The sequence below is a fragment of the Salvelinus namaycush genome, chromosome 21 (genome assembly GCF_016432855.1).
Source record: "Salvelinus namaycush isolate Seneca chromosome 21, SaNama_1.0, whole genome shotgun sequence".
In the NCBI taxonomy this organism is placed as follows: Eukaryota; Metazoa; Chordata; class Actinopteri; order Salmoniformes; family Salmonidae; genus Salvelinus; species Salvelinus namaycush.
The window spans coordinates 26,999,873-27,013,640 of NC_052327.1; the positions used below are offsets into that span (position 1 = coordinate 26,999,873).

Here is a 13,768-nt window from a genome sequence, read left to right on the forward strand (position 1 = left end):
ATCATATTTTGTGCAAATGGACCAGGCTTGTCAGGATGCACAGATCTGAAAGTCTACGCCCCTTCGTTGGTGATTGGTCAACAGTAGGGATTATTCAGTGAAGTCTTTGTTGTTATTCAGCTCATTTTCATGCACATATTTTAAATGAGAAATACTGTAAAATTGCGCGACTAAGATGTCCTCAGCAAAAACGTCTATATTAATGACAGTTATCTTAGATTCTGACTTTTTTGAGGAAGTGTATACTGGCTATGGCGTCTCAAAATTGACAAACAGTACTATTGCTGCTTTTCTCTTGTTTTTCAAGTGAAGGTCTTTTAAGGGAGTATGCAAGCACACTCATTCGGTTCACCTAGCTGAGTTCGGCTAGGCGCCAGCCGAACTGAAGCATGCTGACGCCTTTAACAAGGTAGTGAGAAAGCAGTGAGGTGGGATTCGTTATTTCTTTCTTACCTTCTTAATCTCCATCTTTTCTCTCTCCCTCTCTCTCTCTGTTGGTTTCAGAACAGAGATGTGGCGACATGTTCAGGTGTAGGAGTGTCACAGGTTTAGTTGTAGTATTAGACAATCTGTTCATCATTTCAGGAAGCGTGGTCTCTTAGGTAATTGCCACTATAGCTTCCAAAAATACTTGTAATTCATTTCACCTTCTCTTTTTATCGCTGACGGGTTTACACCGATAGTAAGGCCTCAGATAGACTTGTCTGGCAGAATCCCTATCTCCTCCGTTGCCACAATATCCCCCACTGCCCCTCCTCTTGTCTCTTCCCCACCAGACTCCCACTGATTGTATTAATGCCTCCAACAGGAAGTGAGGCCTAGAGTTTCTCTTTACTAACAAACAAATTAGTCTTTGTGTTTGAGTTGCTCTACCCCTCCCCCTCCCTCTGGCTGTTCAAGGAGCAGAGGGAAAATTCTCAATGAAACAAAGAGGACATGCAGCTCGATGGCTCACAAGTGGAGCCCCAGGGCATTCGTGTCGATAGGAGAAAGCAAATGCTATTTTCTACCCAAGTAATCATTTGCGTTCTAAATTTGAAAAAGTGCATCACACTGACAGGAGCAAATAAAGGCCATTCATCCCGATAAACAATGTGCTCACTATTTTTGGCAGAATAGATTGAAGATAATGTTTTTTAAATTACTCAAGTGGAATCTCATTTAGGATACTTCTAGATTTAAAAAAAAGTAAATGTTTGGCCTATGGTGCGGTATGGGTTCTATGGATGTCATTCATATGAATGTATAGATGCTATATTTTGTCTTCCATTCAATTAAAATCTAAGTATCAGTAGATAAAATGATAACTGGGAGCTTTTGTTATGGTCATTGTTGTGAGGTTAGATACAGCTTTGTGGAAATTAGCAGAAATCATTTGAGGTCGACCGATTAATCGGAATGGACGATTAATTAGGGCCAATTTCAAGTTTTCATAACAATCGGTAATCGGCATTTTTAGACACCGATTATGGCCGATTACATTGCACTCCACGAGGAGACTGCGTGGCAGGCTGACTACCTGTTATGCGAGTGCAGCAAGGAGCCAAGGTAAGGTGCTGGCTAGCATTAAACGTATCTTATCAAAAACAATCAATCTTAACATAATCACTAGTTAACTACACATGGTTGATGATATTACTAGTTTATCTAGCTTGTCCTGCGTTGCATATAATCGATGTGGTGCCTGTTAATTTATCATTGAATCACAGCCTACTTCGCCAAACGGGTGATTTAACAAGCGCATTCGCGAAAAAAGCACTGTCGTTGCACCAATGTGTACCTAACCATAAACATCCACGCCTTTCTTAAAATCAATACACAAGTATATATGTTTAAACCTGCATATTTAGTTAATATTGCCTGCTAACATGAATTTCTTTTAACTAGGGAAATTGTGTCACTTCTCTTGCGTTCTGTGCAACAGAGTCAGGGTATATGCAGCAGTTTGGGCCGCCTGGCTCGTTGCGAACTGTGTGAAGACTATTTCTTCCTAACAAAGACAGCCAACTTCGCCAAACGGGGGATGATTTAACAAAAGCGCATTTGCGAAAAAAGCACAATCGTTGCACGAATGTACCTAACCATAAACATCAATGCCTTTCTTAAAATCAATACACAGAAGTATATTTTTTTAAACCTGCATATTTAGTTAAAAGAAATTCATGTTAGCAGGCAATATTAAACTAGGGAAATTGTGTCACTTCTCTTGCGTTCATTGCACGCAGAGTCAGGGTATATGCAACAGTTTGGGCCACCTGGCTCGTTGCGAACTAATTTGCCAGAATTTTACGTAATTATGACATAACATTGAAGGTTGTGCAATGTAACAGCAATATTTAGACTTATGGATGCCACCCGTTAGATAAAATACGGAACGGTTCACTATTTCACTGAAAGAATAAACGTTTTGTTTTCGAAATGATAGTTTCCGAATTTGACCATATTAATGAACTACGGCTCGTATTTCTGTGTGTTATTATATTATAATTAAGTCTATGATTTGATAGAGCAGTCTGACTGAGCGGTGGTAGGCAGCAAATAGTCCTATAATAACTACAACCTAAAACCTTTTACCTGGGAATATTGAAGACTCATGTTAAAAGGAACCACCAGCTTCATATGTTCTCATGTTCTGAGCAAGGAACTTAAACGTTAGCTTTTTTACATGGCACATATTGCACTTTTACTTTCTCCAACACTTTGTATTTGCATTATTTAAACCAAATTGAACATGTTTCATTATTTATTTGAGACTAAATAGATTTTATTGATGTATTATATTAAGTTAAAATAAAAGTGTTCATTGTTCATTCAGTATTGTTGTAATTGTCATTATTACAAATATATATATAAAAATATGCCGAATTAATCGGTATCGACCTCTAGAAATCATAGCATCAGGTAAATTGTGTGTTGACATGGATCAGGGCCGGGCGATTTGAAGCACGACTGTTTCTCTCGCTGCACAGGCCCTGTGACGCTCACTGAGAGGGTGTCCTAAGCCTCTGGAAGAACATAACAGGTTCAGCCAAAGGAGCTCATATGACAAGACATTAATTCAACGGATCGTTTCACCTTCCAAGTAGCATTTGAAACCTCTTGGCTACCTGTCGGGTTTTCTATGTTTCGTTGGTGTGGTGTTTTCTCTATGTTTGTTTCGTCTATATCACACTGTACTGTCTTGACCAGTACCTGCCTTGACATATAGACAGGGACAGGGAGTTGGTACGGAGCGTAACAGGTCTCCCGCCCACTGTGAGATTGCGCATGTTGATACTGTTTGTTTGGGTTTGTCTTTGAACTACAGTCCTGAGAATCAACATTCAATGTTTTGTCATGGCTACAATTGTAGCTCTGCTCCCCTGGTGTAAATGGACTGTTAGAATCATTATTGTTGTCATTATATATCAATAGACCCAGAGGAGATGGTTTACTCCAAGTGTTACGTGAAAGGATTGTCTTGGATTTATAGGGTCTGTTATCGTAGCTGTCTTTCAGTGATGATATCCCATTAGCTATACTTGTGTGTGTGTGTGTGTGTGTGTGTGTGCGTGCGTGCGTGCGTGCGTGCGTGCGTGCGTGCGTGCGTGCGTGCGTGTGTGTGTGTGTGTAACAGAGAGAGAGAGACAGAGGAGGCTTCAGGGACTGTGGCTTTGTGTGTTGTTTTCTGTGTGTTGAGCTGAGAGGGATGGGATGTTTTTAAACCAAGGTGTTATCCCGGTAAAGGAGAGGAACCTAGGATCCCAGATCTTAATAAAGATATATGTCAAGAGAGTGTCTCAAAATATTGACCCTTGTCTTTGAGAGAGAACTTCCTAAGTCTGCTCAGTATGAAGAGCACACTCACCTCAGATGACCCTGTCTGTTTGTCTCTCATTTGTCTCAAAAAGAATGCCTCTGCCACAGACCTTGTTGTCACATTGGACCATCATTACAGACCAATAGTTACAACCATGAAACAAAAGCAACAATAAGCTTTTGTACATGACGAGAACAAAGCATGGCCTAAATAGTATAGCATAACACAAGAAGTCCTGTTGTAAGCTACTATCAAGTCCATATATTTTCAGAAATTATCTCAAGAAGATTAGATTCAGCCCTTTTAATGGGTGTTGTGCTTGTTATTTTGGTGCTCTCATTTGTTTCTTACAATTTCTGGGACTGGCTGACAGTACGCCTTTAAGCCAGGTCACCCCCTGAAAATAAACATTTTACATGGTAGATTTACATGGTAGACATGGTAAACAGATGAATACAATGAATAGGTATGCAGACAAATAAATTCATATATAATATAATTAAAGGTTACATTTTATTTAGGTACATTGAATAAGGGACACAAATACTGTGTTTTAAAATGATTAACTATGATGTGTAATAATGTGTGATTTTTCTTTCCCTTTCTCTCTCCTCCAGTCTGTGGTCTAAGTATCGACATCCGTAATGACATCAGTGAGTTCAAGAGTCTGGAGAACTGCACGGTGGTGGAGGGCTTCCTGCAGATCCTCCTCATCGGAGACAAGACCAACAACCTCAACCAGGAGCTCTTCCGCTCCCTCAGCTTCCCCAAGCTGACCGTCATCACCGACTACCTGCTCCTGTTCCGCGTCTCCGGCCTGGACAGCCTCAGCACGCTCTTCCCCAACCTCAACGTCATCCGCGGACGCAACCTCTTCTACAACTACGCCCTGGTGATCTTCGAGATGACCAGTTTGAAGGACATTGGCCTGTACAACCTGAGGAACATCACACGAGGGGCTATCCGGATCGAGAAGAACCCGGAGCTCTGCTACCTGGACTCTGTGGACTGGTCTCTCATCATGGACGCAGAGTTCAACAACTTCATCGCGGGGAACAAGCAGTCCAAGGAGTGTGGTGATGTGTGTCCAGGCATCACGGAGGACAACGCTCAGTGCATCAAGACCAGCTTTAACGGCAACTTTAACTCTCGCTGCTGGACATCCAACCACTGCCAGAAAGGTAAGGAGCTCTGAGCTTTTCTCTTCACAGTCTGGGCAGCAGAGACCCAGTCACATCAGCACAGAGGACGGCCTGTCCACAGAGCTCCCATTTACTTTTTTTTTGTTTACTCCTGCAGAATTTTGTATTTGTTTGTGTTGTTTTTTTAAGGTTTTATGCAAAGGTGGGACCAAGTCACTATTATTCAAGTCACAAGCAAGTCTCAATTCGCAAGGTCTGAGTATCAAGTCTCAATTCGCAAGGTCTGAGTATCAAGTCTCAATTCGCAAGGTCTGAGTATCAAGTCTCAATTCGCAAGGTCTGAGTATCAAGTCTCAATTCGCAAGGTCTGAGTATCAAGTCTCAATTCGCAAGGTCTGAGTATCAAGTCTCAATTCGCAAGGTCTGAGTATCAAGTCGAGTCCCAAGGAAAACAGTCAACAAAGTCAATACAAATTACATCTATACATGCAATGACAAATCTTTGTCTATTTGGCTACCAGACACGCATTTTCATTATTTTGTCTACAACACATTTTGATTATGTAATAATTCATTTTAACAAAAATTCCAAATGCAATCTTCATTAAGTAAATGATAAATTTCAAGCGATTTTGATGTACCAAAAGACCAGTAGGCCTATGCTAGTCATTGTTGCATGATGCCCCATTGCTGGTGAGCTTGCAAAGTAAACAGTTATTAACAACCAATTTTTGGACCTGCATATTTATTTATGGCAATCATTTTTCCTACAATTTGAGTTTTGCTCTGCAGCCGATCGAAAATCAACAATCTGTTCGCTAGCACCTGACCTGTGTTGATTGACAGTTTGCTGGTCCAATCAGAGGGCCGAGTGTGCTTTTCACTTGCCATTCTGTTGCACGTTTCTTTTACAAGTGCGATGCTGCGGCTACTGTCTCTGGCTGCATGGAGAGTAATCCACAGAAACTCTGTGCCACAAAATTGGTGACAAAACGTTACAAAACCTGTCATGTGACTCGAGTCCCCACCTCTGGTTTTAAGGTAGATTGTTTCTCAAATAACTGGGGTATTTGGCGGTGTTTGTCTATCCGACTTGTGATACAACCATTTGCAGAGGTGTCTTTGATCTAGGTAGCTAGGTGGGTTCCAGTCTCGCAAACATTCTCAAATTGTGAATTCCCCAGTGAACAAATCCCATGAATCAATGTTGTTTTTCTTTCATATTTGTCAGGGAGCAGGATTGTCCCCGATCCAGTAAAAACATTTCCTCTCTGTTTGTTATGGAGGTCTTTTCTTTAGATCAACCTATTTGCTGACAGAACTAAGGATGTGTGCATAATACATTTTCTGGTATTAAATACATTCTCAGTTGAGGTTACTGTTGCTCTGCCAAAAAGCGAGGCAGTGAGTCTTCATGTCTGGACCATATCAGGTCAATATTTACTAAATCTTATCTGGTGTGATTAATGAGTTATGACACACGACACTACAGCATAAGTATTTAAAGTCTATGAAGAAGGAAGGATATGGTTTTCTTGTAGCCTCTTTATAGTTATATTTTTAAAGGACCAATGCAGCCATTTTTACCTCAATATCAAGTCATTTCTGGGTAACAATGAAGTACCATACTGTGACTGTTTTCAATCAAAATGGTAAAAAAGAAACAAAAATATATTATTCGCAAGAGCAATTTCTCAAGCAATAATTTTGCTAGGACTGTCTGGTAGTGGTCTGAGTGGGGAGGGGAAAACGGAGAACTAGCTGTTATTGGCAGAGGTTTGGAACTCTCTTTCTTATTGGTCTATTAACTCATTTACTGCCCGATGTCATACTCCATCCCACCAAACCTGGCTGAAAATTCAAAGGTATTTTCATACAGCTCTATAATGGGCATTATCATCATTTTCACAATTTCACAGTATTATTCCAACCTCATAGTGTGGAAATATATATAAAAAACAAGAAATCATATTTTTGTCTACACTGGCACTTTAAATGTATACATGTCTATTACTCACAGATATAGAATGAGAATTAAACTGTCAATCAGCAGTTGAAACAATAACAAAGCGTTCTCCCCACTCCTGTTTCTGTAAAAAGCTGAGGGATGAGGCTGGAGAAATGTAACCCCTCTGAAATTCATAGACAGAGCTAATATAAAAAGTATAGTTTAAACCATGTTTTGAGGCTATATAGTTTTTGTTTACATTTACTCTGTTTACAAACATTGGAATGAAACAAGCTTATATTTCGGGTTCTGATGGGGTACGACAGATGAACTAAGCTCATGAGCATTTCTAAGTTATATTTTTCAAGAATCAATTGGTACATTTAATTAATTAAAAAGTCCAAAAATGGATGAAGCAACCTCAGATTGCCCCTTTAAGTTAATAAATAAAATTCATGTCTGGTTGTAAGACTTTAACAGTCAACAGTTGACTTATTTAGGACTGGAAGTTGAGGGCAAGGGATAGTGGGAAAAGTTGTTTTGGTCTTGTTGTTTTGTTGTCTTCCTTAGGCATTGTGGTTGGCGTTGTTGTTGTGGATGTGTGGCTGAGAGGGTGACATCAGTGCCACGGTATTGGCCAACCAGGCTCCCACCGTAGTGTATTTGTTTGTTTTGTCTAGACGATTACACACTGCAGAGCTTGAGTTGGAATGGGCGCCTGTTTAAAACCTCAAGTGTCTCACTGTGTGGACAGTTTTTCACTGGTCCAAATCAAAGGAATTCAGATGCATATTTACCCTGTGAAGGAGATTACTGTAGGTTGACCTTGACTTCAAGGAGCTTTGGGGGAAAACACTTCTCCTAGCCTCCTACTTGCCTGTCTGCTCCCCTTTCCTCTCAACATGAAATAATAATGGGAAAATGTCCTCCCAGCCATAGCCTTTTGAAGACCTGTTTACAGCTCCCATGGATAACTGGTAGTTCTAAACATCTTCCCTTCAGGCCCAGAAAACAAATAGAGGAAATCAACCTCTAAATAGTGACTTCATTAGTGACCGTTTATGTTTCAAGGAATGGACTTTATTGTTGTGATATTTGTTCTTTGAATGCAGAATTAAATTAATGAGGATGTTTATAGTATTTGTTGTAAGGGTCTCTGGTATATCTAACTGTATGTTGCAGTATAGACAGTCTGGACTGGCTTAAGTGACCTGTGTGGAATTAACTTAATTGATTTACAAAGATTTGCTTGTCATTTATCTGATGTTGGTTGGAACCAATGTTAAGGGTCAACATTTTTGTTTTTCCTAAGATTTGTTATGGTAAGGAGACAAAGAACATTTTTGATTTTCTCCCACAGATCCGTTCTCCCACCTTAAAGCCTAGCAGATGTCAGGGTAAATACTCTGAGACTTGAGGTCTCAACTATGCAAATAAAGACTAACAGAGATTGTGATATCAGGATAAAATGGCTCATTTAGAGGGTGTGTGATTGTGGTTTAGTGGTAGTACAGCTAGATTTGTAGGCTCAAGTCTCACCCATACAATGTTCAAGGCTCTGAGTCTAGCAGAGATGAGACTTTCTCTGGCCCTCACTGAAGGGTAGATACTCCACTTGTCTCCACCCCTCTGCATAATTGCCTTGTTTTTCTCCAGTACAGATGTTTCTTCAAGGGCATGCTGTGCAGCGGTTTCCTAGTCAATCCGGACCAGTCCTCTACTCTGAATGCATCTCTTTAATTACAGTACATGACTAGGAGATGCTGTTTGCTAGTAGGACTACTTTAGCCTCTGGGGAAGTTTTTTTTGAGCGCTATTGTTTGTTAGGTCAAACAGGCATTACTCTATACTTTCCTTGCCTGCTTGTATGAACTCGCTGTGTACAGTTTTAAGCAACACCAATCTACTAAATGTTTAATTAGAAAGGAACAGATTGCCTCAGAAATGGGCATGAAAATAGCAACACATGACTTTCGAGGTTAATTCCTGGCTCTATGTTCCTGTCTGGCTGGGCGTGGGTAGGGTAGGATAGTGTTACCTGGCTGGTATTAGGCTCTTTGTCTGGAAATAGGCAGACCCGGGCCATGGAGATTTAAGGGGGTAGTGGGTTCTCTTTAGTAGCGGGCCATGGCATGTGGAGAGGCGCTAACGGATGGCTTATGTGAGAAGGGGGGCTGAGGGGAAAATGTCACAGAAATGTCAAGTGTACATGCACAACGGCAGGCTCTCACTAACACCCCAGAGGAGGCATAACACAGCCCAGCTCCCTCCTCATCTGTTACCCCTTTCCCGCTTTCCTTCCCTCCCTCAATTTTGGTCTTTTTTTATTGCCCTTCTTCATAGTTTGACTAGTATTTCCCCCTCTCTCTTCTGCCAGCTTTATCAGAGACTGTTAACAGCTTTATCTGTGAGATATCTCCTGACTGTTTACACACTGTGCTCATTCTCTCAACACTCCAGCCGCCAGTTGAGTTGTTTGGCTGGCCGTGGCCCCTGTGACATTGCGTGTTGTTGGTGTGTGTTTTTGGGTCTTGTGACCTGCTCTCTGGCCTGCTTCGAATGTGGCCCTCTGGTCGCTCTGTTCCAGACGGGCATGTCTTCCTCCCCCAGAGGAGAAGTGAGCAAAGCCAGCCAATGGGAGAGAGAGAGGCTGGTTGATAAGCAGCACCCAGGCTGTCTCGACCAACCTTGTTCTGTTAGTGCAGATCACACCACCACACAGCTCGTCTGACCTCATATAGCTAACGTTTCCCATTAATGTGTTTAAATATTTACTTACAATACGCTCAGCTTGAATGACACTCTGGAGTCTGGTTTCTTAACCACACTGCCCTTTACTTACATTCCCCAGATAACACCCTGTTGGCTTGTATCTTTTACTTTGCTTCAAGTGTACAACTTGATATCACACTGCTCTGAGGGCTCTGCCCTGAACTATGTTCATGGTTTAGAGCAGGGGGAGCAGTTTTAGAGGAAGTCATTGTGATGAAAGCTTTTAAATGAAATGTTTAGTTTGTGAGATTCGATACATTAAATCTACAGCAGAGCTAGAGTGTTTACTGGACAGGAATGGGGAAAGGGGCTGGTGACTGTCTCTTTAAGGGAGTATATAAGGTAGAAATTCCTGCTGGCTTAGTCATTGCAGCTTTGAGAGGATAAAGAGGGGAAACACACAGAACTCCCTGTATGTACAGAGGCCATGTGGTATGGTGGAGAAAGAATGTTTGTGAAAAACCAAGAGATCACTGAATGGAAGATGATGATGTGGGTGGTAGAGACAGGCGCTGGGAGTGTGTGTGTGTGTGTGTGTGTGTGTGTGTGTGTGTGTGTGTGTGTGTGTGTGTGTGTGTGTGTGTGTGTGTGTGTGTGTGTGAGTGTGCGTGAGGCGTTAGATGGGCTATGTCATACGATCGGTTGTCTTGTTTTTGTTTAACCAACGTAATCACAGACACTTGCCTCGACATGCAGGGAAGGCTTTACATTTTTAAAGGCTTCTCTGAGGCTTATCAAAGGGCCGTGGTGAGGGATAGAAAGCAGGAAGGGCTCCAGTTCCAGCAGTCTGGCCTTTTCTCCAAGAGCCCTGTGCTTTCCTGGGGGGTATGGTAGTGCTGCTGGTGACTCACTTCCTGGATCCATCTCCCTGTGCCAGGCATGCCTGCCCAGCTCTGCCCAGGCAGTGTTCCACTGTGAAGACAAATCTTTATCAGCCTCACATACCGTGCCCTCCCTCCCTTTCGCTACTCCCTCCTCCCCCACAGTAAAGACGGCATAATCAGATCCCTCATCTTCTCCTCCACTCTCCTCAGCCCTGCAGCACTCTCAATGGGTCACTACAGCTCCTCTTGAGAGGGAAAAAGCCATGGGAAACTGGACTTGCACAACACGCTAGCTAGCATAACCACAGTGTTTATTTTTTTTATTTTTTATTTTTTAGTATTTCCTCAGAGGACTAGGGAATATTGATTCCTTGTGTTGCTACTATGGTGCCATTGAATAAAACGACATTAGAGATCGTTGACAAGCCCTTTCATGGCAGGCCTGTGTGCAACCCCATCCCTATCTTTGTGTTCTCAGACTGTGATGTATTTTAAAGAGTGGTCGGTGGACAGAAGCCTTCTATGAACAGACTTTTTTTATTTTTTATTTTATTTTAAAATTTTATCCCATTTTCTCCCCAATTTTTGTGGTATCCAATTGCTAGTAATTACTATCTTGTCTCATCGCTACAACTCCCGTACGGGCTCGGGAGAGACGAAGGTCGAAAGCCATGCGTCCTCCGAAGCACAACCCAACCAAGCCGCACTGCTTCTTAACACAGCGCGCCTCCAACCCGGAAGCCAGCCGCACCAATGTGTCGGAGGAAACACCGTGTACCTGGCCCCCTTGGTTAGCGCGCACTGCGCCCGGCCCGCCACAGGAGTCGCTGGAGCGCGATGAGACAAGGATATCCCTACCGGCCAAACCCTCCCTAACCCGGACGACGCTATGCCAATTGTGCGTCGCCCCACGGACCTCCCGGTCGCGGCCGGCTGCGACAGAGCCTGGGCGCGAACCCAGAGACTCTGGTGGCGCAGTTAGCACTGCGATGCAGTGCCCTAGACCACTGCGCCACCCGGGAGGCCCCTGAACAGACATTTTGTATAGCGCTTAAAGCTTTAATACCTATGCACGTACAAGAACAAATAATTGTTGTCCTATAGTTTTTTGTGTGTCTGTGTGTGTATGTGAGTACATATTTCATGCAGTTCTTCTCCCCTCTCTCCCCTCTCCTGGCCTCTGACACATTGTCTCCCATTAGGTGACATTCATAAATGTCATTCTTGAGAAATGTGAGTAGGAGATCTTAATATGTTTAGCTGTTATAGAGACGCTCTTCAGTCGGCCCCAATAACCAGAGCCCTCGCGAAGCAAGGGGATAAAACGGTTTGGTTACAAATGTTTTTTCTGTTTAATTGGTTTTATAGGTTTCCTTTGGACAGTATGATTGGTCAGACAGTTTGTTTTTAGTTTTCCCCTAAAGCAAATGTTTTATATATTATCTGCTTCAGTGCGTTGCTAGTTTGTAGTGCAATGCATGGCAAGCTACTTACATGCTTGCTTGTGTCAACAACACATATACTACTATGCAAAGCATTTTAAACAGTAATGTCCTTCAAATAGTACATTTGTTTTGGTTATCTGTTGTATATTTGTAAAATTTGAATACCCGTTATGAAAATACTGTCATCAATGCCTCTCTATAATGATTTAAAAGGCTGGACTGTGTAGCAATGCTGCCACCACAGATACTTCTATAATGATTTAAAAGGCTGGACTATGTAGCAATGCTGCTACCACAGATACTTCTATAATGATTTAAAAGGCTGGACTGTGTAGCAATGCTGCCACCACAGATACTTCTATAATGATTTAAAAGGCTGGACTATGTAGCAATGCTGCCACCACAGATACTTCTATAATGATTTTAAAGGCTGGACTGTGTAGCAATGCTGCCACCACAGATACTTCTATAATGATTTAAAAGGCTGGACTGTGTAGCAATGCTGCCACCACAGATACTTCTATAATGATTTAAAAGGCTGGACTATGTAGCAATGCTGCCACCACAGATACTTCTATAATGATTTAAAAGGCTGGACTGTGTAGCAATGCTGCCACCACAGATACTTCTATAATGATTTAAAAGGCTGGACTATGTAGCAATGCTGCCACCACAGATACTTCTATAATGATTTTAAAGGCTGGACTGTGTAGCAATGCTGCCACCACAGATACTTCTATAATGATTTAAAAGGCTGGACTGTGTAGCAATGCTGCCACCACAGATACTTCTATAATGATTTAAAAGGCTGGACTATGTAGCAATGCTGCCACCACAGATACTTCTGTAATGATTTTAAAGGCTGGACTGTGTAGCAATGCTGCCACCACAGATACTTCTATAATGATTTTAAAGGCTGGACTGTGTAGCAATGCTGCCACCACAGATACTTCTATAATGATTTAAAAGGCTGGACTGTGTAGCAATGCTGCCACCACAGATACTTCTATAATGATTTAAAAGGCTAGACTATGTAGCAATGCTGCCTCTCCACAGATACTTCTATAATGATTTAAAAGGCTGGACTGTGTAGCAATGCTGCCACCACAGATACTTCTATAATGATTTAAAAGGCTGGACTGTGTAGCAATGCTGCCACTCCACAGAGACGGACAGAGACACACACAAATGTGAGCGCTCGCACACATGCACACAAACACACACACACATAGGCATTCCATGCCCTCACATTTGCCTTTGTCCGCGCCCAGTGTGCCTATTGTTTCTGCGTGTGTGTGCATGTGTTTGTGCGTGTGTGTGTTTGTGTGTATGTGTGTGTGTGTGTGTGTGTGTGTGTGTCTGCATGCACGTGGTGACTGTGTGCGAGCCACTCATTGCCTGTGCTGATGGGCTGCTTGCTGCCTTCTGGCCGCTCTGTGCGGAAGCTGTGACTCATCCGGCACTCTTAACACTCATTCATAAATCTGTGTGAATACTATAACTTCCTCTCTCAGCGCCGTGGGGCCCCCGCTCTGTGATAGATTCCACTCAGTCCCAGTGTAATGGCAGGAAGGACGAGGCCTATCTCCTCTCCGCCTGTTAGCACTGCTACTCACTAGCTGCTCCGCACTGAGGTGAGAGGAGTAGCTGCTCTGCTCTGCTCCACGCTGCTTGGGCTGCCTGCCTGAGCTCTGTGCCCACTGCAGCCACTGCTCACTACTGGGCAGGCTTGGCATTGCCAGGGGGGATAATGCGCCATGCCCGCAAGTAAGCTCTCAGAGCACAAGTTAATTCCACAACGTGGGAAAAAAATCTCCTGCCGACAAATCTCTCCTGCA

General features: G+C 42.7%; 1 protein-coding gene across 1 annotated transcript in view; it reads left to right on the forward strand.

Moving 5' to 3' along the window:
* Positions 1 to 13,768, forward strand: part of igf1ra (insulin-like growth factor 1a receptor) — a 141,055-nt gene that overhangs the window by 27,228 nt on the left and 100,059 nt on the right. The window contains exon 2 of the mRNA XM_039016884.1: positions 4,417 to 4,980. Within this exon, the coding sequence (XP_038872812.1) occupies positions 4,417 to 4,980 (564 nt within the window). The remainder of the gene's footprint in view (positions 1 to 4,416; positions 4,981 to 13,768) is intronic.